Source organism: Drosophila mauritiana, chromosome 3L (genome assembly GCF_004382145.1).
Source record: "Drosophila mauritiana strain mau12 chromosome 3L, ASM438214v1, whole genome shotgun sequence".
NCBI lineage: Eukaryota > Metazoa > Arthropoda > Insecta > Diptera > Drosophilidae > Drosophila > Drosophila mauritiana.
The window spans coordinates 10,748,270-10,770,349 of record NC_046669.1 but is presented as its reverse complement, the minus strand read 5'-3'; the positions used below and the strand labels follow the sequence as shown (position 1 = coordinate 10,770,349).

General features: G+C 43.9%; 5 protein-coding genes across 6 annotated transcripts; 3 read left to right on the top strand and 2 right to left on the bottom strand.

The window, feature by feature from the left end:
- The first annotated feature begins 134 nt into the window (after positions 1 to 134).
- On the top strand, positions 135 to 11,965 carry LOC117139963 (chromosomal serine/threonine-protein kinase JIL-1). Its single transcript, XM_033302662.1, has 8 exons — positions 135 to 1,023; positions 1,525 to 2,397; positions 5,780 to 5,848; positions 5,926 to 6,059; positions 7,968 to 8,052; positions 8,113 to 8,924; positions 8,986 to 9,434; positions 9,495 to 11,965. The coding sequence occupies exons 2-8, from the start codon at positions 1,656 to 1,658 to the stop codon at positions 10,831 to 10,833; spliced, it is 3,630 nt and encodes a 1,209-aa protein (XP_033158553.1). The 5' UTR covers positions 135 to 1,023; positions 1,525 to 1,655; the 3' UTR covers positions 10,834 to 11,965.
- Positions 11,966 to 12,634: 669 nt separating this feature from the next.
- LOC117139964 (uncharacterized protein F23B12.7) lies at positions 12,635 to 16,603 on the bottom strand. Its single transcript, XM_033302663.1, has 5 exons — positions 15,776 to 16,603; positions 15,596 to 15,710; positions 13,962 to 15,536; positions 13,045 to 13,902; positions 12,635 to 12,974 (listed from the first exon to the last, which is right to left on the bottom strand). The coding sequence occupies exons 1-5, from the start codon at positions 16,502 to 16,504 to the stop codon at positions 12,733 to 12,735; spliced, it is 3,519 nt and encodes a 1,172-aa protein (XP_033158554.1). The 5' UTR covers positions 16,505 to 16,603; the 3' UTR covers positions 12,635 to 12,732.
- A 120-nt stretch (positions 16,604 to 16,723) lies between these two features.
- Positions 16,724 to 17,658, top strand: LOC117139968 (probable prefoldin subunit 2). The gene is made up of 2 exons (XM_033302669.1): positions 16,724 to 17,003; positions 17,108 to 17,658. The coding sequence occupies exons 1-2, from the start codon at positions 16,873 to 16,875 to the stop codon at positions 17,406 to 17,408; spliced, it is 432 nt and encodes a 143-aa protein (XP_033158560.1). The 5' UTR covers positions 16,724 to 16,872; the 3' UTR covers positions 17,409 to 17,658.
- A 133-nt stretch (positions 17,659 to 17,791) lies between these two features.
- Positions 17,792 to 20,554, bottom strand: LOC117139966 (molybdenum cofactor biosynthesis protein 1). Of its 2 annotated transcripts, none has more exons than XM_033302666.1 (5): positions 20,415 to 20,553; positions 20,097 to 20,307; positions 19,953 to 20,031; positions 18,669 to 19,520; positions 17,792 to 18,517 (listed from the first exon to the last, which is right to left on the bottom strand). In XM_033302666.1, the coding sequence occupies exons 2-5, from the start codon at positions 20,265 to 20,267 to the stop codon at positions 17,922 to 17,924; spliced, it is 1,698 nt and encodes a 565-aa protein (XP_033158557.1). In that variant the 5' UTR covers positions 20,268 to 20,307; positions 20,415 to 20,553; the 3' UTR covers positions 17,792 to 17,921. The 2 variants fall into 2 exon arrangements, with proteins under 2 accessions (XP_033158557.1, XP_033158558.1); XM_033302667.1 differs by having other exon boundaries at positions 18,424 to 18,609; positions 20,415 to 20,554.
- A 597-nt stretch (positions 20,555 to 21,151) lies between these two features.
- On the top strand, positions 21,152 to 22,071 carry LOC117139967. The gene is made up of 3 exons (XM_033302668.1): positions 21,152 to 21,457; positions 21,545 to 21,753; positions 21,816 to 22,071. Exons 1-3 carry the CDS (start codon positions 21,261 to 21,263, stop codon positions 21,989 to 21,991), a joined length of 582 nt encoding a protein of 193 aa, XP_033158559.1. The 5' UTR covers positions 21,152 to 21,260; the 3' UTR covers positions 21,992 to 22,071.
- Positions 22,072 to 22,080: the final 9 nt, after the last annotated feature.

Below are 22,080 nucleotides of genomic sequence, written 5' to 3'. Positions count from 1 at the left end.
TGTTAATCAAAATATAAAATCAAGTAAATATTAGATGAAACGATACTCTCCACCATCCCTGCCAACCGATATACGGCTGCTGTCCAACACCACGCTTTTTGCTCTCTTGTCAACACTACCGATAACGATAGCTACGGTAAGTGACACAAAAGCAAAGGGAAAATTTCTACGTACGGTTCGTGTGCTGTGTGTTCAAATTACAAATAGCCAATTATCCGGCATTAATCGTATTAGGGCTCTCTTGATTTTAATTGTATTATATTAAACTATAATACAGATATTAAACCGATCCGATCGAGTTTAACGGAAATCGACGCGATTGCCATCAAGGTGGTCCGTACCTAATAAGTGTTCACGAATGAGAGCAAAGCAGATGGCGGAGAGCGTCCCGCGTTTCAATGTGTGTGTGCGTAAACGAGTAGAAAGCGGCGGTAAAAACCTTCTCGTGTAACACAAAACAAATTATAAAAAACATATAATCTCAATATCAAAACGCTACTATATCGTCCATTGAAAAACAAGTACGAAGCGTACGCAGGGAAATTGAAAAATCCATTGAAAATCGAGAGCAACAGTCGCCGGAGCGGAATCAGCGGACGAAAACAAAAACGCTTTAAAAACGCAGCCGATACAGAAAGTGCCAGCGTGTGAGTGTGCATATGTGTACGTAGTTGTGGGCAAAGAGAACGTCGAAGAATAAGAAATTGAAAAAAAAATAAAGACTAACTGTGGAAGTGAAAAATGCGCGACTGATAAAGATTGTGATAATCACGGAATATAACAAGCAAAAAAGAAGAATGAAAAGAAACCGCAACCAAATTGGTTGAATAATATTTAAGCCAACGCCAGTGCTGCATAAATCGGTGCACATTATCATTGGAACGTTCAGTGTTGCACATCGCTACCGCCGCACGCATAATCCAACACTCTTCCCCCTCCCCACCCAGATCCACCCACTCACACACACTCCGATTCGGATTTCTTCGTCTGCATTATAATATTGCGCTTATATTCTTTCGCGAGGTGAGTCGCACTCCCAAATAGTGTTCTATTCAGAAATGAGTTTCCCAATCCAATTGTCCGCTAACAGCGGGAAAATTACTCCCGCCTGCGTTGAAACTGTACCATATTGTGGATGAAGAAATGGGAATAGAAATGGTCAATGGGCATGTGGAAGGTACGGTGAAGATTGCCTAAATGAAACACAATACGAAACAGCAATGTTCAAGGCAATAGTAGCCAAACCATGTTGCGAAATAAATTTAAAAAAAAAGCATTCATATATTTAGTATTTAAATTGTGTAAACTGAAGCATTTCTATCGTATAAACATGTTGTATATAATTCAGTAATAAATAATTCAGTTTCTTATTAACAATATTAGAACAATAAAACAGTCTCGCTAGCCAAAATTACAACTTTATGACAGTGCTCATATTAGAAAGTGTCAAAAAGTCTAATGCTTGTCTACAAATTGTTATCGATTTTCGAACAAATGTCTTTATTGTGATTTTTGTTTTTCCAGCTCAACGATGCGCCACGATCAGTCCCTGGACCTTTTTATTTTTTTTTGTTAATTGCTGGAATATCATCCATTGATTACGTGAGGAGCACGTAGAGCATTATTAACGGCATCTTTGACGGAAGAATCCAGCCATGAGTCGCCTGCAAAAGCAAAACTACGAAATCTTAAGCGGTACAAGTACGTCGCGTCTCAAGAATCATCAACATCCCCGTGAATCGGAGTCACTAGCCTACGACGAGCCAGATCAAATGGTGCGGAATCATCTGAATGGCCAGCTGGTAGCCAATGGCAAGGGCAAAACGCTTAAGAATAGCAATTCCGAAACGTTGACCAATGGCAGAAAGTCCAAACTGAATGCGGAGGGATCCGGCTCTGGTTCTGGAAAGACCTTGAACTACAACAACAATAACAATAACAACAACAGCATCAGTGTCACCAACGGTCAGTACACCAATAGCAACAGCAAGACCACGTCAGCATCTGCAAGGGATTACACTTACCGCGAGACCATATCACCGCCCACACCTCCATCCCCGCCCACCACTAATGTGGCGGATATTGTTTGCATATCGGATGCGGAGAGCGATGATGGGCGCTACCCCGAGCGGGAGTACTACGACCAGGACATGGAGGAGGATGAGCCGAACGGGATGGAGATCGATGAATCGAGCTCCAGCTTATCCAAGGCCAAATCCAACAATGCAGCTGCTGCGGCGGCGGCGGCTGCAGCAGCAGCGGCAGCAGCAGCCTCGAAGGCCTCCTCGTCGACCACGCCCTCCTACGCCATGCCCACCAGCAATAGTACACCCCTTGATCTGGACAATGAGGCCCATCAACGGGACCTGGAGGCGGTCACCGATCTGAAATACTACGGTGAGTCATTCCACTCAGTGATAGTGATAAAGAAGACCGGGCCAACTGCAAGCACAAGCTAGATAAGAAAATTAGTTACAAGTTGCAGGTTTAGGATGTACTTAAGTTAAACATGATAGTTTCTTCCCCGTGAATATTTCATGCCATTTTAAGGCAGCTGCCACTGAGCTTATCAAATATGGTAGTGCGGTGGAATAATTGATAACTTTAACCGGGTGGATGTCTCAAGGTTTTATTGAAATGTCGGCAGAGGGTGGCTGGTCAATGCCAGATGGAGTGCCGTCTCTATCGTCCTTTGTTAAAGTGGAGCACATGCATTCAACCTTGACACGATTACCCAGAAAACTCAACCCGGCTTTGTTCGCTCTTCGGGCCAAATCCAAAACTACTGACCTCCCCTGAAATCGCCCAACCTCGCCGTACTCACCTCTCACCACACTCTATATACACAAAGCAGACAGAATACACACCACCACCCAAATGTCTAATTTGACAACCGTGGTTCGAAAACCTATTGTTGCTGCTTGTTATTTGTTAGATTTAACACCTTTTGGTTGCATTTTGAAATAAATTTCATTTACTGAGGACATTAGACTTGAAAGAGTGCGATTTTAACACCTCTTTGAAGTCAACGTTTTGTCAAGAGGTTTACAAAACAGCTGTTTATAAATCGAATAAAATATATCTAGATAAAAACTAAACCTTTTTTCGTTTCGATTAAAATGCAATTCATTTCTCGATAATTAAGATGTACTATTTCTTGAATAGTTCTTATATCTGGCTTATATCTTCCGTAATATCATAAGGAACCACTGTGCCACTCTTTTCGTCATCGCCGTGCAGTCGTGACCATGTCAGTTGTTTGTACAAATGTGCGTGCATCGCTGTTTGTGAGCGTTTGCTGTACTCACAAACATGCTTGTTTGCATAAACGGTTGGTTGTTGTTTGTAGGCAATTTATTTACTTGAACTTGGCAATGCAACTCGCCGAACACCGAGCATAGATACATATGTATGTATGTATGTACATAAAGATAGGGCAACGAGTTAGCCTCCTGGATAATTGCCTGCAAATTGATAGGTGAGCAGTGTTTGTTGTTTGCTGTTAATTATCACAAGAACATCGTCACGGCAACCGACTAGTGGAGGGGGAAGGGGGAGGGTATCATAAACCCCACCCTTTTGTAAATTAACAATAATAATTAACAATGCACAGAGGAAAATACAGAATGCATCCCAAGTAAACGTAGCAAAATGTTATAAAATATTATGTCCACTTGTTATCATATTACGAGTTACTTAAAAATGCATTTAAATGTTGCATTTTTCAGCTGTGTAATTTTCACCCCTTTCACTTTTTTTTTATCAGTTAAATCGATATCCTCGACCAGTTACCGCCAGCACATTATTAACATTACTTTTAAGTGGGTTAAACATTTCTTATGCGACAATTTGCACTTGACAATGAGAAGTAAAAATAGAAAATCGAAATTGTTGCTATCAGAATGTTCTCCACTTGTTGCGGTTTTCATATTATTATTCATATTCTTTCGGTCTGCGTTCATTAAACTTTGCCTAGTCATTTTTTTTGTGCGGTTATTCAGTTTAAGAACCTGGCCAGAGTATATAATGCCATATCAAGGCCAATTTATTTGCTCGACGTCGTCACACACGCTTTCAAACAGGTCGGTTTAAAAATACAAAAGAAAATTCGCACTTGCTTTAAATAATGACTAAAATATTCCATATTTCCATTTACGAAAAAGTACAAAAAGTAGCAATATACAGGGGTGCCCAGGAAAAGGGTTTTTCCTCCAGTTTTTCTTGTTGAATCAATAATTCCGGCGAAAAGTTGCCACCCACTCGAAAAAGTCCTGGGTTCGATGCACCCTTGAAGAATTTCGGCACGCGTCATTCCGTGCGTTTGGCTGGTGTTTTTCGCAAATTACATTTATTTGCTGTTAGCAAGTTGTATTTCCAAATAATAATACAACAGGTTCGGTCGAGCAGGCACAACTCTCGGTACCGATAACCCCTGCTGAAGTTTTGTGTCAATGTTTCTTGATTTCACAACAACGCCAAATTTTGACGGCTCCATTGCACGAGGGTGGAATTAAGATTGTAATACTGAAATAATAATAAGAGTACAAATGTTACAGACGCGCTCTGAATAAGGTCCTTCGGGGTTCAAGGACACTTTCGCCAGCTGCTGTGGCTAGGAATATTTCGCAACACTGGCTCTGAACTTCACATTAATATTCGTCACATATTCAGACGGTTTGGAATGGGTTGAATGGGTGGGCTTACGTCGGGTTGACTGACTCATTGCCAAAATGCGGCAGGTTGAGGATGATGTTTGCTTCAACGAATTGGTCACTTGGGAACGCTTTATTTAATGTCAAGCTAATTGAATTACAGGCTTTTCGATTGAGCTGAATAATTGCGGTTATTAAATTGAATGGCAGATCAGGTGAATGCCTTCAAGGAGCAAACTAACCTTTTGTGAGGGTAAATTGGAAAGGCATCACTTTCAAACACGTCTGCATGTTTTAATGGAAAAGTTTATAAAGTGAATCTAAGCTAAAATTGTGGGTTGCAAATGCTATAAACACTGTTGTCTGTCCCTATAATTATTAATAGCACAATAATTTATATTGTTTTACTTATTAGATATTAAGTAGCTTCACTTTTAATGCCTGCAAATCCCTCGAACTTTGTCTGCTTCGTGCAATAATCGTAAACAGTGCAATCTTTGGGCCAGACATTTGGGCCAGTGAACTGTTATGGCTTGTGGCACATGCCCCCAAAGAAGCCTGAAATATATGTCTACAGAAAAGTTCTCCTTCCCCCAAATGGCAGAGTTCCTTGCCGTGTCCTTGGTCCCTGAAAATAAAGGCTGTGATCAACAAAGTTTCTGTTAGACCAGCATGCCCATGGAATTATAAGGCCATAATGCTACATATCACATATGTACATACATACATATGTGAATGTACATAGGTAGTCTGATAATCATGGGTAGCATTTTCCACTTGCCCGCTTTCGCCAACGAACAAGAGGGAATCAAGTGTCTGGCACGTGCTGCGCTGGCGATAAAAATAAAATGTGATAATTCGTTTCACATGTGTTAAGTAAACAATGCGAAGAACTATTTTTATCGCCCACCCTACAAAACTTAGTGCACTATCTATGTATGTATGTGTGTACATACATGTATGTACTAGTACAAATTCATTCTCATTCATTATCGTTCTTAGAGAGCAAAATAATTTGGTTTGTAGTAGCAAGTGATTAGTTCAGGTGCAGTTTGGAAATATATGTATGAATTTGTTGTTTTGGTGCCGATTACAATGCTTATCTGCGTGATTTTCTTTCTTTTTAGTAAAATTGTACAGTGATGAGGCCGTTAGTCTGAATGATTTCAAAATCATACGCGTTCTAGGAACAGGTGGTAAGTAAAATATTATTGGAATACAAATACAAAATGTATTAAATATTGACTTGGTAATGTTTTCCTATTTTTCACAGCCTATGGGCGGGTTTTCCTCGTGCGCAAGCTAACTAGACACGATGCCGGAAAATTGTATGCAATGAAGGTTCTCAATAAGATAACGGTGGTCCAGAAGCGAAAAACCGCGGAACACACCAAAACGGAGAGAGTGGTAAGTGACGAGAGTGCTAACTATTTGACTTGAATATATTATATTAAAATCAAAAAAAAAAAAAAAATCATTAGTGTTTATTCTTATCACGATTAGCCTTACTTTTGAAAACTAACCATACTATTTTTGTGTATAAGCTAAAGACAAACTGACCCAAACTGTAAAGCGAGAAAGCCCTTTTACTCATTTTTTAACAAGGAAAAATACCGCAAACGTGTTTAATCAAGCCATTTTTTTTGTCGGTAGCTCTTTTACTTTTCGATTACCGTTACCTGTACCGCTGCGTGATGTTTTTGCAATCACACCGCTTTCCGGCTTCTTTTACTTTGAATTGCTCTTCACTTTAATGACGACAATAAAGTGCAGCTTATTGAAATTAAACCCGATTTGACAACCTTCAAGTCGCACGTACAGTTTACGGTAGCGAATCGGATGAAAAGAAAAAGAAGCCAGTAAACGGGAAAAGGCATAAGGAGGAAAGTGGGTGGAGAGAGGGAGAGAGATGTTCTTGTGACCCACATAGCAACTTGTTCTTGTTGCACCGGCAAAAAGCCAACACAGTCCAAAGAGAGGATACACGCGTACACTGCAAAAAAAAATGTCGAAAGTTTAAATTTTCAAATGATAAAAATTATGGAAAGGTGTAAACTCAATCACATTTTTTATTATTAATGTATTATCCAAAAAATAGTAATTTCTATATGCCTTTATTAATGTAATGTACTTTTTTTTTATTGATGTTTGTTTCTTGTGTATGAAATCGGGAGAGCTAAAGAGAGCATCCAGCTCAGATCAATAGTGGAAGTTGTTATTGCAAACTGCCTAGTGCAACCGGTTTTTCTGTAATTTTTTTCTATCTCTTTCTCTCTTTTCGGAAACGAGAGAGTCGTAGTAAATCAATGAAAATAGAAATGGAAAAGGGAGAAAGATCAAAACGGCGTTAAATAACTGCAAACAGGTGTAGGCGCCATAGCTGCAGATAACTTAAACAAATTTACAATTGGGGCGCCCTGCTTTAACGTTGTTTTCATGCGCTATTTTCGAGTCTCTCTGTTACCCTTTTCTCGCTCTCCTCCTATGCCACCCACTTGAATGTTTCAAGGTGTAATAGCTGTGCTACTAACCCAGTTATCAAACGTTGCCGGTATCTGCGATTCGACAAGTCTATAATTTGTCTGGCGGTCGCCAAAATAGAAAGGAATAAATAGTAGCCACCAATATTGAGGAAAGACATAATTTTTGCAAATTTTGAAAATATTTTACAAAAATATAAATTTTATTTTATATAAATTCTAATGAAAAAAAATATTAATGAATAATTTCGTACTCTTCAGGTTCAAATTATATTTAATAATTTTATTCCCTTAAAACTTGATAACTCCTTAAAATAAATTTCTTGCATTTTTAATGGCAGCATGGTGTTTATTAAAACGAACGACAAATGTGAAAGTTTTTATCTGAAAGAAATGAGCAAGAGACAAATTCACTTCATTAATTCATTTTCAAAATGCTTGATTTCACTTTTCCTCTCACATGCCATTCTCTTTCGTTCTTACGCGGAACATTAATCGGCAACAACACGTAAATAACTTAAACTTATACTGATGCATTCAAACTGTATTGGCGTAAATAAAACTCAAAACAAAATAGAAAAAAAACAACAAGATCTGTGATAAGCGAGTGAGCGAAAGCCGTGGGAAAGAGATAGGCGATTTTTAAGGAAACGTCAGTTATCATTGTTTGTTATGAACACCTTATAAGTAAAGGGTAATATAAAATAGTTATATGAGGATATATTGAATTAATATATGTACATTTATTTTAAGAGGATACAGGATTGCAACAAATTAAGTGTGTGTTTAAATATTTCTTTACATTTTGAAAAAAATATTTGTTTTTTGTTTCTAGGTACTGGAGGCCATTCAACGTAATCCCTTCCTCGTGAGTCTGCACTACGCCTTCCAATCCTCCTCAAAGCTTTATCTCGTGCTGGGTAAGATAATACCATCTATCGGAATTTGAGCAAAACCAATTAAATCTTATAAATTTACAGACTTTGCCAATGGCGGTGAGCTCTTCACGCATCTCTACCACTCTGAGAACTTTGAGGAGTCCCGGGTGCGTGTGTACATAGCCGAGGTGGTGCTGGCCCTGGAGCAACTGCATCAGTTGGGGATCATCTATCGAGATATTAAGTTGGAGAATATTTTGCTTGATGGCGAGGGGCACATTGTTCTGTCCGACTTTGGACTGTCGAAGATCCTTACCGCGGAGAATGAATACCGTGCGCATAGCTTCTGCGGCACTCTGGAGTATATGGCACCTGAGATAATCCGTACGGGTCCGCCGGGACACGACAGTGCCGTAGACTGGTGGTCGGTGGGTGTGCTCACTTTTGAGCTGCTCACCGGCGCTTCGCCATTCGCCACGTCCGACGGCCAGGCCCAGCAGTCGGAAATATCGCGGCGGATTCAGAAGGAGCAGCCGTTGATCCCCTCATCGTTCAGTGCCAACGCCCGCGACTTTGTGCTAAAGATGTTGGAAAAGAATCCAAAGCGGCGCTTAGGTGGCAACCATCGCGATGCCAGCGAAATCAAGGAGCACCCCTTCTTCAACGGCATTAACTGGCAGGAGCTGCGGACAAAGCGTCGCAAGGCTCCCTATAAGCCCACCCTCACCGCCGAGGACGATGTGCAGAACTTCAGCAACGAGTTTACCGACCAAGTGCCCGAGGATCCCGAATGCGATGCCCCGCCCAGCCGGATACGACTATTTCGCGGCTACACGTATGTGGCGCCAGAGCATTTGGAGCAGATGCGACGGGATAACCACTGTCAGATCCAATACTGTAATACAGGACTTCAGGTTGGTTTAATTGCAATATTATCTAATAGTCATGAGTAATACCAAGCTCTTGTCCTTGTAGAATATACCCTGTCGGCCAGATGATCTTGAATTGGGCACCCGTACTTCAAGCGGAGCCTATGGCACTTGCCATTTTGTGGTGGACAGCTCTACGGATTTGGTGTTCTTGGCCAAAATAATACCACTATCCAAGTTCCGCCCCTCCGAGGTCGACGCGCTGATCTCGTGCGCTCTCGACACGACCAATCACAAGAACATCGTAAGCTACCATGGAACGTTCAGGGAAAAGTGCGAGACATGGATCGTTATGGAGTACCTGTCCGGCCCGGAGCTGACCGCATCCCTCGGCATGGATGAGGATTCGTGTCGGGAGATCTTTCTGCAGCTGGTCATGGCTGTGCGGCACATACACTCCAAGCACTTTATACACGGTGACCTGAAGCCGGAGAACATAATGTTCGAGAACGGAGAGGATAGGACTGTCAAAGTGATCGATTTTGGCAGCGCATGGTAATGCTATTGGCCTAAATCTAATTTTTCCCGTATTTAATTTGTATTTTTTACCAATAGTTATAATAATCACTTTAAGAGCTGGAAGGACAAGCCGCGTTACACGCTGGACTATGCTCCGCCTGAAATGCTCGCGGATGCGAATCTCGTCACTTATTCGCCAGCCGTGGATATATACGGTCTTGGGGCCACGCTGTATACCATGCTGGTGGGTCATCGGCCGTACAGACAGAACGAAGACGATGTGGATCACTCCGCAGCGGCCCATCACGAGCTTCGCAAGCGAATGCGCCGGGAAACGTTTAATCAGCGTTCTGTGCGCTGGGAAAGTGCAAGTCCTGCGTTCCGACATTTGGTTAGCTGGTGTCTGCAGCGGGATCCGGCTGATCGGCCCACAGTGTCAGATATTCTCGACAGCGAGTGGCTGCAATACGGCTCAAATGATCCGGACGTGGATATCATAATGCCGCAACAGATGGTTGTGGACCTCAGCGAAGACACTATGGAGCAACCGACGGCAGGTATGTTAGACGATCAGGAACAAATGGAATTCACGCACGATAAGTCGACGGAGGATGAGGGCATAACCCTAGTCAGCGAGCCCATGGAAGCTACTGTCGCGACTCAAGAATCTTGGAAAAATGCAGCCGCATTTTCGTCGGCAGTTGCTCCAACCGACGACGAGATAGTGCACGAACGATTTGACCCGGCATTTGAGGTCCAAGCGGACTTCTACGGTTTCGACGAGTATGAGCCGCCTCTGCCTCTTCCCGAGGAGTACTACTCCGAACTACCTCTGCCTGAGGAGGACCGGCAGTACATGCCACCTCCAGCAGCTCCGATTCCTGTTGAACCAGAAACGACCTTCCGACGGCCAAGAACGCGCCAGCAACGTCGCACTGAGAGCCAGATAATACAACCTGTTTCCCTCGCTACTCATGAGGACAGCAAGGCGTCCCTGCGCGTACTAATGCAGCAGCTGCCGCCGCCAGGTGACAATACGGTCAATACGGTAGCACGCATTCCGAAGAGAACCCAGCGAGTCGTACGTACATTGCCTCCGTCCTTTGGAACCACCAAGCGAGATGAGAATTTCAATGGATTTAGTAAGACAGCAATATCGTGGCGAAAGACTCGGGCCAGCTGGCGTCACTTCTGTCTGCTTATCAATGGTGTGCAGCAGGTGCTTAAGATTCGGTTCAAAAAGGCGCGTCGCGTCTACTGCCTGCCCCATATAAAAGAGGAGAAACTTGATCATGCGTACGAAAAACCGCTGACGTTCCCGCGGCCCAAGGCGCAACTGAAGCGCACCAAGCGGGAGCCCAAGGTGCCGCGGCCACCGACACGAGTGCAGCCGGAGAGGGCGCGGGCGCTGCGCCAACTTTATCAGTTCCAATGACATGAGGATGACGACGGCGATGATGTGGAGGTGGTGGAAACCAAGGAGGAGCCGCTTAACGAGGGAGTGGAGCAACTGCGAGCGGTGCTGCAGTGGGAGGGCGACTTCAGAAGGCCACGGATGTACAGCTGACCACACACATCGACCCAATGGCCCATTCAGGACAACGACAACCAGACGCCGGCCAAAACAGAGGGTGAAGAACCAGCGGGTTTCAGCGACCCGCAAGAAACCCACTAGCCCCCCTCACTGAGGGGGAAGGATCCGCAAGACGCACCAAAGATCCTGTCAATACAGTTTTTCAAGTTTGTTATTCATTAGGTTAAGATTCAGAACTCATTTCGCTTATTGTTTTTTCAATCACGAAAAACGAAAACCAACTTAACGTGTACATCTTTAGAAGGACGGTCGGTGTATTCAATATGCAATTTGTTGTGCTAGTTAATTATTTGAATAGCTTAAATGTAAAAAGTCAGACACAAAAACGGGAATATAACAAAGGCAACTTTTGCATTGATCTTAGTGCGATTAAGACATACAAAAATAAATACCGACAACAACCAACTAATATGATAATAAGATTTGCAATTAGTTTAGTGCAAAATTAGGCTTAAGACAAAATTGAGAAAGATATTCTTACGGCCCCTTATATACACCCCACACACAGTTTGCTTTAAGTTGTGCTTTATGTTAAGTTATATACTTTATTCTAAACTGTCCCTGAACTAACTAAGAAATACTTCCAAGCATGTATTGCCAAATTCAATAGGAATTAGCTAACCCATTTAATTTGAATTGTGCTTGGAAATGTTACCTAATTGCATTCAAATCATTTCAGTTAAAACTATCGGGATAAAGAAGGATCGCCCGAAGAGCCATTTGCACATGAAATTGCGAAGTTCTTTTTTGAGATCGTGTTCGAAAATAAAGCGTTTTTCGCACACAAAACTCAACTATTGGGAATCGTGAATAGTCGTAGACATTTGTTAATGGCAAACCAAGATTTAATTGTTTTGTTAAGTATTTTTGATTGTATATTTTTTAATTTTTTGCGAAACCTGTATCTAAATAAGATAAAGCAATGGATAGCGATGAAATCTAAATAAAATTTAAACAATTACATTATATTAAACTCGCTTGATTTGTATTGTTTTAATTTTGTATTAAATAAATGCCCGCATTTGATCAGTTTTTAAGAGCACCCACTAAACCCTCCGCTGACATAAACCTAACCCCTTAACCCCTAACCCAATTCACATATCGAACTGTATAAATTTGCGTTAGAGCTGGATAAAGAGGTCATGGTGTAAATTTTAGTATAAAACAAATAACATTTATATTAAAGTTGCCTTCTAACAAGTTGCCTTAGAACACACACACAAATGTAAAGCCCAATAACTCCAAAAAGTCGCAATATGAAAAGTTAAACATACCCTACATTTTATAAGCAAACTCATTCGGTATGAGTTAGTTTTTATGGGTGCGATCATTGGCAATCCGTCGTAGTTTAAGATCACTGGAACTATCAATGACCATAGAATCTGCCCAATCTACTTACAATGGACGCAACAACCGATGGGGGACAACTAGTTAAATGTAAGAACAAAGCAATCATCAAATCGTATTGAACTCGATTTTTGCGTTATATCGATTAACGGATAGTTATGTTATCCAAACAATCGAAGGCGTTTGATTAACTTTGAAGATCAAGTTGCTAGCGGTTAAGTCACCAAAGTCTGTACATAAAACCAATATCAAAATGCAGTTAAAATAAAGCATTTCAAATGGATAAGCAAAGGGCACTTTTTTTAACTTAATAAAAATTGGGTTTAATCTTTCGTTTAGATATTTACAAATCTAACCACTTAAATGGAGTAGAGTTTGATAATCGAGTTTAGCTTAGTGTTTCCGCTTCTTGCCCGCTTTCTGTGGTCTACCGCCTTTGGCCGCTGGTTTGCCGGCAAACTTCTTGCCCTTGTAGGATTTGGAGTTCGATCGTCGGTTTTCTTCCCATTTCAATTGTTTGTCGGAGGACTTGTCCTTGTTGAAGACGGCATTGCTGGTTCCCTGACCCTTTACCTTAGCCGTCTCCTCCAGCAGTGAAGAGAAGTCATCGGCGGCGGCAAACAGAGAGGACATATCTAAAGGATATTGAAAACGTACATATTAATAACCTCATGACTACCATTGAATTCCAAATCTATATCTTACCGTGACTCTGTTTGAGTGTTTTGGCAAAGCTTCGTCCTCCCACCATGTCGTTGGAGTCTTTGCGGGATTTTTTGGATCTCGGTGGAGCATCTTCGTCGTCATCCTCTTCGTCTGGACTCTCCGGTGCATCGCTTGAATCACTGTCGTCAGGGCCGCCTTCTGAAATCGATCCCTCATCATCGTCATCATCAGCATCGTCGTCGTCATCAAGTGGCTGCAAATCAATCGAGCCCGTTTCATCATCGGACTGATCTTCGCCCTGCATTTCATCAGCTTCGTCTTCTGCCAAGTCGTCATCACCCCAGTCGTCATCAATATCGTCCATCTCATCTTCCGCCTTGTCGGACTGCTTCTTCTTTTTCTTATCCATGGACTTATCCTTCTTCATCTCGCCGCCCAGCTCCTGCAGGAAGTTAAGCTCCTCTTCATCCTGCTCTTCGTCGACACCCTCCTTGAACTTCTTGCCGAAATACCCATCCAAATAGGCCTCGAACTCATCGTCATCTACTTCGCCCTCCTTCAGGTATTCCTCTCCAGCCTCGCCATCATCTCCTTCTTCTGGGCCGTCCTTCTTGACCTCCTTCTGCTTTTTGTTCTGCGCCACAATTTCCGCTTGTTTGCGTTTATGCTCCAAGAAGTTGAAGATGAACATCTCGTCCTCGGTGCAGTTGGCCTTGGTCAGCGATTTCACTGGTCTTCCTCGCGCTCCGTGAGCCATGTATCTCTTGTGTGCCACGGTAGCATTTTCCGCTGCTTGTGAAGCTTCCAGTTTTTTCGGATTCTTAAAGGCGAAACGCTCCAAAAAGTGTGGCAGTCCGAAATCTCTGAGCGGATCACCATAGTAATCAATGCGTGATTCTAAAGAAAGTGAAGGGTTTACAAAAGGATATAAAAATAAATCAATATGGAATACTCACGCTGAAGAATCTGTTCGGCGAAGACCTGAACGGTGGGATGGTAGTGTTGCCGCAGCAACAACAGTTCGTGGCGGAGCGCATATGCAGCTCCTGCAAAGGCAGGCACTCGATGGTAGGGATCGTACTTGCAGGAATCAATATCCCGCACCTTGGCCTCTGTGGCAGCCACACTGGCATGATGCCAAGAGGATGCACTTGACTTAACATCATTTTCTGCCTTCTCTTCCAATGGGTTGGAGTCTTTAGTAACATCCGCCTCATCTTTGACATCCTCGTAGACCTCATCATCGTCGCTACCGAACTTGTCCAGATCCCCACCGATTGGTAGAACAACTTTGGAACCTTCCTCCACTTCCTCAGAAGCTCCAATGCCGCCAATTAGCTCGCGGCGCATGCGCAGCAACTTGTGGATGACGATTAAACAACCAGCTGCAATGTGCGGAGGAGCGTATAGAGTCAACTGCAGCAGGCGCTTCACGAATGCCTGGGCCCTGGCCACATGGCTGTCGATGTGGATGGCACGATGTACAATATGCAGTAGATGAGCCGCCGTTTTACTACCCACATTAATTAGGTTCAGATCCAGCAGCTTCACATACAAAGCATTATAGAACCGATCCGATTTCTCAGTTTTCACTGCAACCAGTTGCAGCAGCAGGCCGAGAGTCTGTACAGCGACCCTGATGTCTGCCAAGTGGACCAATCGGTAGATGGTGTCCTGCATTTCCTTGGTGAGTAATTCCCCGTTGCTATCCTTTGCCGGCTTAGCCTCTACGATAGCCTTTTGCAAGCATCGCAGGATGGCCTGCATGGTCCTATTATTTACGGCTCCCTTCTGGACGAGAACCTTGAAGAGGGCAAAGCATATGTTGACCAACTTGGTGCAGACTTCGGGCCGGCCAGAGGGTGCGATGCTGGAGAGGAAGCACAGTGCAAAGTGCTGCGCTCGCTCGGAAATGTTGTTACGGAAAAGTAGCTTCTCCGCTTCGGCAACGATAACACCGCACATGTTCGGATGTTTCTGGGCCACCTCGCTGAGGTGATGCAACGCCTTGGAGGCAATCTTGGCGATGGGATCGCCCAGTTTGTTCACCAGCATGGTTAGCAGCAGCTGCTCCTTTTCGGGAGCATAGGCCAACAACCTGGCTGCTGACACAATAGAGGAGTTCTTATTGTGTTCCTGTCCAGTCTGCAGGCCCTGCATAACGTTCTTCAAGAACTCGTGGTACTGGTCCTTCAATTCGCTCTCAAAATGCCAGTACGCGTAAATGCGGCGCTTCTGTTCGTTGCGCAAATTCTCATCCTTCTTCAGCTTTTTCCAATCAGCACCACGTGTGTGCACCGCCAGGAGTTTTCTGTTTGGCGGGAGCAGCACCTCCTGCCACAAATCCGTAAGCACTGCAATCACATCATTGCTGGCCTTGTTGGAGATCTTGCAAAAGCCAATTAAAGTGCTCAATGCTTCCAAATTGCCTAGTGGATTGCTTGTCACCAGAAGGGCGCCCGCATTGGCCCGATCCTTTGCAGTACCCTTGTGCAGAGCTGTTTGCAACCAGCGAGCATCCGAGGGATTGCCTAAAGATAAGATACAAGCAATAACAGGTGTTCAAATTACCGAGTCGAGAAAGTCTTACGTTTATTAAAAGTTATCTTCTCCGCCTCGAAGGAATTCTTGCAGAGATTGTACAGCTCCAGCTGATCGTTCTCCTTCATGTCCAGCACCTCGTCGGTGGACGGATAGTCGGGATGCTAAGATACGATAGTGATAACTATAAATGATTTATTTCGACGATTTCAGTTTAGCCCTAACATACCACATGGTACCACTTCTTTTGGGACTCCTCGTCTTCATCTATTTTTGACTGGTATTTGTTGTGCTTTTTGGAAATGGAGTCACCCAGTTCCTCATCGCTGTCTCCATCGCTGTCGGATACATTTTTCCCAGCTCCATCCTCATCAAACTTGATTCGTTGAGGCTTTTTAAAGTTCTCCTTGGACTCTCCGTCATCTCCAAACTTGATTTTTTGGGACTTCTTGGCCGGTTCCGTCTTTGTGTTGGAAGAAGAGGGAATTACTTCATCTTCTCCATCATCAGTGAACTTGATTTTTTGAGGTTTATTGGCGAAGTCCGACTTTTGACTATTATGTTTATGGTTGTTTTTGTTGAAAGGTTTTTGATGTACTGCTTCTCCATCCTCTCCAAATTTGATTTTCTGTGGTTTTGGTCCATTCTTATGATTTTGGTTGAACGACTTGGAAGCTACTTGTTCTCCATCGTCACCGAACTTTATCCTCTGTGGTTTATTTGCAAAATCCGGCTTTTGGTGGTTCTTATTGAAGGATTTAGCACCGTCCGCTTTTCCATCTTCACCAAACTTAGTTTTCTGCGGCTTTTTCACCTGTTCCTTGCCTTGAAATTTTGGCCTTTGTGGGTGCTCCTTTTTGTTTTGTTTAACTACCGCCTCGCCGGAGTCGTCGAACACTATTTTCTTGTTTTTGGACGGTCCACCGAATTGCACACCTGTGGCCACTGCTGCCGGCATGATTTTATATAGCTATATATCAGATAAAAATCATTAAATAAAATAAACGACGTTAGAAACAACTCGCACGTGTGTTCAAATATGACATTCACCGCGAAACGTAAGCAACATATGTCGTCTAAGTAGTGACGAATTTCATTGTCTTTATTGTATTGTATGTGCTATATATACTTTTACAGTTACGCCATTTTTCCACAATACATTTACGGTCTTACTGCCTTTACGCGCTTGGGATTTTTTAGGACGTTTACCGCACAGTCCTCGTGTTCGGTCTCGTATTTTGAAGGAAAATCGCAGATTATCGCCAATTCATAGCGATTATCCCGGCCTAGATTTCGAAGGGGTCCTTTTGGGTAGCGAGCATTGCAATGAGCACCGAATCGGCGAAGCCGGCACTCAGCCAGGGGGCCATTGTGGCCCAGTTCCAACAGCTGCGCAATGAGCAGCGCAATTTGGCCAACAGTTTAAATACGCTCGAAATGGATTTGAGGGAACACAAGTGAGTCACCAGGGGCCCAAAGATGGATGACCCGTCTGTTTGTGATTCTGGGCAAATGGGAGAATCCGTGCAGACACAATGCTATAACCCCTTATCCTCCCTAGAAATGTGATAGAAACTCTGGAGGCGGCGGATCCCGATCGGAAATGCTTTCGTCAAATTGGCGGTGTGCTGTGCGAAAGGACCGTGAAGGAGGTGCTGCCACAGCTGGTGGAGAACAAGGATTTCATCGCCAAGACCATAAACATGGTCACCAATGACCTGAGCAAAAAGGGCAGTGAGCTGAACAAGTTCAAGGAGGAGCACAACATCAGGATTTGCGGCGAACACCTGGTCGCCGAAGGAGCCAAGGGCGACGATGCGGAGGACAAGGCGGAGAACCGTAATGTCCTGGCGTTCAACTAGGAGCGATTGATTACCTCACCACACCGTATTTATTTTGTCTATGTTGAGAGGGAACTCTGCCAGGATTTGCGAGCGATAATCCGCGTTTATTGAACACTTCTAATGTTGTATGTACTTCTAGCTGTAAGGCGCAGTTCGCGACACGCCTCCAATCGCACCTTCACACCAACACTATCCATCAATTCCCTCATTTAAAATTAACCCACTCTGGCCACGAATTAAAGAGACCTTAAACTTCAGATTGAAACTAGTCATGTGTCTTGTGATTCATTCAAGATCTGGCAATTGGTGCACCTCTACCCACTGACTGGAAACAAAAACTATACAAACTATATGATTATTTACCCTTTTTCAAATTGGTTTCCTATAAGTAAGTGATTTCATTTACATTTTTACACTTATGAATTCTTGCTTCATAAGTCTTTTCATTTAATGTTTGTGGCTAAATCAAGTAAGCAGTAGTTTATTTTCCATTCCCCGTAGCGTGGTTAATCCAGTCAGTCGAGGAACACCTCATTCGACCTCTGTAACTATTCCCCTTTTGGACTCCTCCCTCTGGAAGTCCCTTTTTCCGCCGGATTTGCTTAGCAGGCGGACATTTGTGATGCAGATGTCGTGGGAAACAGCCTTGCACATGTCGTACACAGTTAGCGCGGCCACTGAAACTGCGGTTAGTGCCTCCATCTCGACTCCAGTTTGGCCGGAGCAGCGAACGGATGCCTCCAGCCGCACAGATTGTTCGGTTTTCAGAAGAGTGGCCTGCACTTTCACGGAGGACAAGCTGATGTTGTGACACAGAGGTATCAGTTCGGCAGTTCGCTTAGCGCCCATTATGCCAGCAATCTGGGCTACGGTCAGAACCTCTCCCTTGGCCACTTGATTGTCGGCTATAAGTTGGGTGAGTTTCTCACCAACCTGGACAGTGGCCTCTGCACGAGCTAATCTTGTGGTCGACGGTTTTGCGCCCACATCCACCATTTGGGCCTTGCCCTGGCCATCGACATGGGTGAGTCGGCTGTAATTTCGGGCCTGGAGCTGCAGCCTTGAAGTATGATATGCGTGGTGATACGAATAAGGATGAAGATGATGATGGAGTCTTGGCGCAGCATCTGCAACGGGAGAGGGGAGAGAGTGTGGTGTGTCTACTAGCCGCCAATGAGTATCATGGGCCGGTTCTCCATCTGCGACAGGTTGAGCATGCCTGCGAAGGAGTACCAAGGTCTGAAGACTTTCTACGTTTGATTCGCAATCGCAACTCACCTGCATGCTGTTTCTTCTTACGCTGGACGGCTGCTCCAATGAGATCCACCAACTGTTCCTCGCTAACACTCTCATCTCGCATGGCATCTCTCAACGAGAACTCTTTGTTGCCAAACAAGCACACCTTTATGTTGCCATCCGCAGTGAGTCGCAATCTATTGCAGGTACCACAAAAGTGTTCCGTCATGGAGGTGATGAAGCCGACCTGACCTTTGAAGCCCGGAACAGCATAGGCTTTAGAGGTGTCATTGGGTCCATTGGGAAGGGCCTTAAAGTCTGGCCACCTTTGTCGAATGATTTGCAGGGTATCTTTGTACGAAATGAGCCTCTCTGTATGCCACTTGTTTCCGGAGAAAGGCATGTACTCTATGAACCGCACATCTACCGGACGATCCCTGGTAAACTCAACGAAATCGCAGATTTCATCCTCGTTGAAATCCCGCATAAGGACGCAGTTCACCTTGGGGCGATAGCCCAATTGGACAGCTAGATCAATGCCGGCTATCACCCGCTCCCATCCTTTTCGCCTGGTGATCTTCTCAAAGCGATCCCTTTTCAGCGTGTCCAAACTGATGTTCAGGTTATCCAGACCAGCTCTCTGGAGCGGCAACAGCAGGCGGGTCAGCACCAGGCCATTGGTGGTAATTCCGACTTGCTCCAGTTCGGGTAGAGCTTTCATTTGTGCCACAATCTCCACGATATCCCTGCGCACAGTGGGCTCTCCGCCGGTCAAGCGGATCTTTCGTACGCCCTGCTCCACGAAAATTCGAGCTAGACGAAGGATTTCCTCGGTGGTCAGAAGCTTGTTTTTGGGCTGTAGCGGAACGCCTTCAGCGGGCATGCAGTAGTCGCCTGAAAATATGAGAAGATTATAGTTATAATAGAATTTTCCAATTGGAACTTAATATAAGTTCATGTATGTTAACTGAAGAGTAGCATGGAAGTTTCTCGAATTCAAGTCAAGAACATTAAGTTATCTAACATCAATGGGGGTTTGCTATCAGTAATCGAAATCAGATACGTAGTTAATGTCGCCAAAATTAGCTGATTACAATACAACCCCCAAATGAAATTAGAATATATGCTCTAGTTTGGTAACAAATGGGTGATATGAGTGGACTCGATAACTATTATGTTGACCGCAGTTGTGGGTGTGTAAGACACGAATTTCGCCACATTATTCAATCAAGGCTGGGATCCACTTCACAACGAGTATTATCAAATAGGTAAAACAATAACAGGGCAAACTGATAAGGGTCGAAAACATAGGTTGGGTGTACTTACATCGCAGGTTGCAGCGCTCGGTTAGAGAAATTCTCAAATAGGTATGATGTCGGCCAAAGGAATCCGTGAGTGGCGAATTCTGATTGAATTTCCGATTAGCGAAATCGATATGGAAACTTTGTGCCCACCAAATGGAGTACTCACCTTTCTCTGCACCTGTTTCTCCGGCTCCAATGGCTGAACACTTGCCGTGGCCAGATTGAGGTAACCGGTTGTGGCCTTCAGCCGGATTGCTCCTCTCGAAATTGAAGCCACCTCGCCCGCGCGATTCTCCTGACCCAGCAATCGAATCGCGTGTCTGGCCAGTAGCCGCATGTTTTTTTTTTTTTTTGTATTTTGATTGATGTTCTCTCAGCTAAAACGAATCCAAAACGAATACAATTGGCTTACGTAAGCCGGCAATTTGCGGGGGGTGGCACGAGTTGTTGAGGGATCTGTTGTCGCTGGAGCGATGAGACCTACCGATTTCGGACAGCCAGACTGTGATAAGCAATTACATATGCTGACGGTGGTCCTAAGGGTATGCTATATACGTATTGATTTCGCGCTCTCCGTTTCCAACTGCAGCCGGCGAGCGTTGTTTATAAACTGAATGGAGAGTGGCGATCATATGGACGAGCTGCCAGCGCAGCTTTCGCCATTCGCCAAAGCTTTCGTTCTAGTGCCAGTGTTAGGCAGCATTTGAAATTTTTTGCCGGTTGATTGGTGTGTGGGGAAGGGGGGTCACCAGGGGGCTGCGCTTCAAAGCTTTGACCTGCAAAAAACATAGCTGAAATGAAGGTGCTGTGATTGCAGTTTACTTATAAATAAATTAAGTTTAATTTCATTTATTTTAGTAAAGTATACAATAAATGATTAATAATATTTGTAATACAGAAGTTATGCCTTGCAAGGAGTTTAGGTACTGATATAAATTTACTGTTATAATTATTCAAGCATCTAAATTTTGAATTCAAATATTTTCGGTTCGGTTTTTTAATTTTTTTTAAATTTTACCCAAACTTAAACATAAGAAATGTTCAAATACGAGATATCAAGACCATATAAACACGGGCCCTTCTTAACATTTTTTTTAGTTTAAGTCTAGCGTAAATCCAGTTCATGTTAATCATTACAAACTATTAATCCAACTCTTAAACTCCCCACGAAAGAAGTAGTATATATACCCTCTTCCAGCCGCCACTGTACTTAAGATCCCTTTTTGTTTATCACAATCTTTGTGGTGAATTCTGTGGCACATGTTGTTCATTTGAAATTCGAATAGTCCACCATATACACACAATAATCGCCAGTCGACGTCTGAAATCCATGATGCACACACCCCGCCTGTCGAATATTAAGCGGGCGTCGGTGCTCCTCGTCGCCGCCCTGCTGCTCTATGTCTTCGTCTTCTCCAGTGGCTATCAGAAGTACCAGATCGAGGGCATTATCAAGCGGAGTCAACCGGAAAAGGTCTGGGAGTATGTGGCGGATTTTAACAAGATGCGGCTGCTCAATCCCACCATGTAAGGAAAACTCTTTCTAGAGCAGCTACAAGTTCTGGATTCTCCAGTTTATACGATAATCAAGAATTTTCCCCCCATCACACACAGTTTAAACTTCAAGATCCTCGCTGATCATGGCCACGCCCACGACTGGCGCTACACGGTGCAATACACAGAGAGACTATCCCATTGGCCGTACTGGCTGAATACGGCCACGGCCAAGTACGTGGTCACCAAGTCAATGCCCGGAGTATCGCCCGTGGCCTATGCCATCAAGTCCACGCATCAGACCTGCTTCTTTGCCGGATTCTACTGCCGTAAGATTAGGCGGAAGTGAATATGTTTGCCCTCGCTAATCGTAAATGAATCTCTTTTGCAGTACAATCACTGAGTGAGTTCACGTTCAGGAACTCGAATGGTGATACCCTGGCCCAGGAGAACATACAGTATCAGTGTCCACCACTCTTGGGCGGCATGTGCAGGCGGGAACTGGAGTTCCAGCGCCAGGCGGTGATGCACAACTTAACGATAATATTCGGAAAACAGAGAGGATAGCATGCAAGGACCTAATTGACTTACCTAACAAATATCTTAATTGCTAATAAAACACACAACACTTCATTTTTAAATGTTAACCATTCGTT

What these genes read in the sequence shown, in the direction of transcription:
- LOC117139963 (XM_033302662.1), top strand. Translation starts at nt 1,656, where the DNA reads ATGAGTCGCCTGCAAAAGCAAAACTACGAAATCTTAAGCGGTACAAGT. An exon ending in ACGCGTTCTAGGAACAGGTG is followed by an intron (nt 5,849 to 5,925) that starts GTAAGTAAAATA and finishes TATTTTTCACAG; the next exon opens with CCTATGGGCGGGTTTTCCTC. An exon ending in AAAGCTTTATCTCGTGCTGG is followed by an intron (nt 8,053 to 8,112) that starts GTAAGATAATAC and finishes ATAAATTTACAG; the next exon opens with ACTTTGCCAATGGCGGTGAG.
- LOC117139964 (XM_033302663.1), bottom strand. Translation starts at nt 16,504, where the DNA reads ATGCCGGCAGCAGTGGCCACAGGTGTGCAATTCGGTGGACCGTCCAAA. An exon ending in GAAGATAACTTTTAATAAAC is followed by an intron (nt 15,537 to 15,595) that starts GTAAGACTTTCT and finishes TCTTATCTTTAG; the next exon opens with GCAATCCCTCGGATGCTCGC. An exon ending in AACACTCAAACAGAGTCACG is followed by an intron (nt 12,975 to 13,044) that starts GTAAGATATAGA and finishes AATATCCTTTAG; the next exon opens with ATATGTCCTCTCTGTTTGCC.
- LOC117139968 (XM_033302669.1), top strand. Translation starts at nt 16,873, where the DNA reads ATGAGCACCGAATCGGCGAAGCCGGCACTCAGCCAGGGGGCCATTGTG. An exon ending in ATGGATTTGAGGGAACACAA is followed by an intron (nt 17,004 to 17,107) that starts GTGAGTCACCAG and finishes TATCCTCCCTAG; the next exon opens with AAATGTGATAGAAACTCTGG.
- LOC117139966 (XM_033302666.1), bottom strand. Translation starts at nt 20,267, where the DNA reads ATGCGGCTACTGGCCAGACACGCGATTCGATTGCTGGGTCAGGAGAAT. An exon ending in AGAAACAGGTGCAGAGAAAG is followed by an intron (nt 20,032 to 20,096) that starts GTGAGTACTCCA and finishes AAATTCAATCAG; the next exon opens with AATTCGCCACTCACGGATTC. An exon ending in TAAGAAGAAACAGCATGCAG is followed by an intron (nt 18,518 to 18,668) that starts GTGAGTTGCGAT and finishes CTCCCGTTGCAG; the next exon opens with ATGCTGCGCCAAGACTCCAT.
- LOC117139967 (XM_033302668.1), top strand. Translation starts at nt 21,261, where the DNA reads ATGATGCACACACCCCGCCTGTCGAATATTAAGCGGGCGTCGGTGCTC. An exon ending in CGGCTGCTCAATCCCACCAT is followed by an intron (nt 21,458 to 21,544) that starts GTAAGGAAAACT and finishes CATCACACACAG; the next exon opens with TTTAAACTTCAAGATCCTCG. An exon ending in CTTTGCCGGATTCTACTGCC is followed by an intron (nt 21,754 to 21,815) that starts GTAAGATTAGGC and finishes TCTCTTTTGCAG; the next exon opens with TACAATCACTGAGTGAGTTC.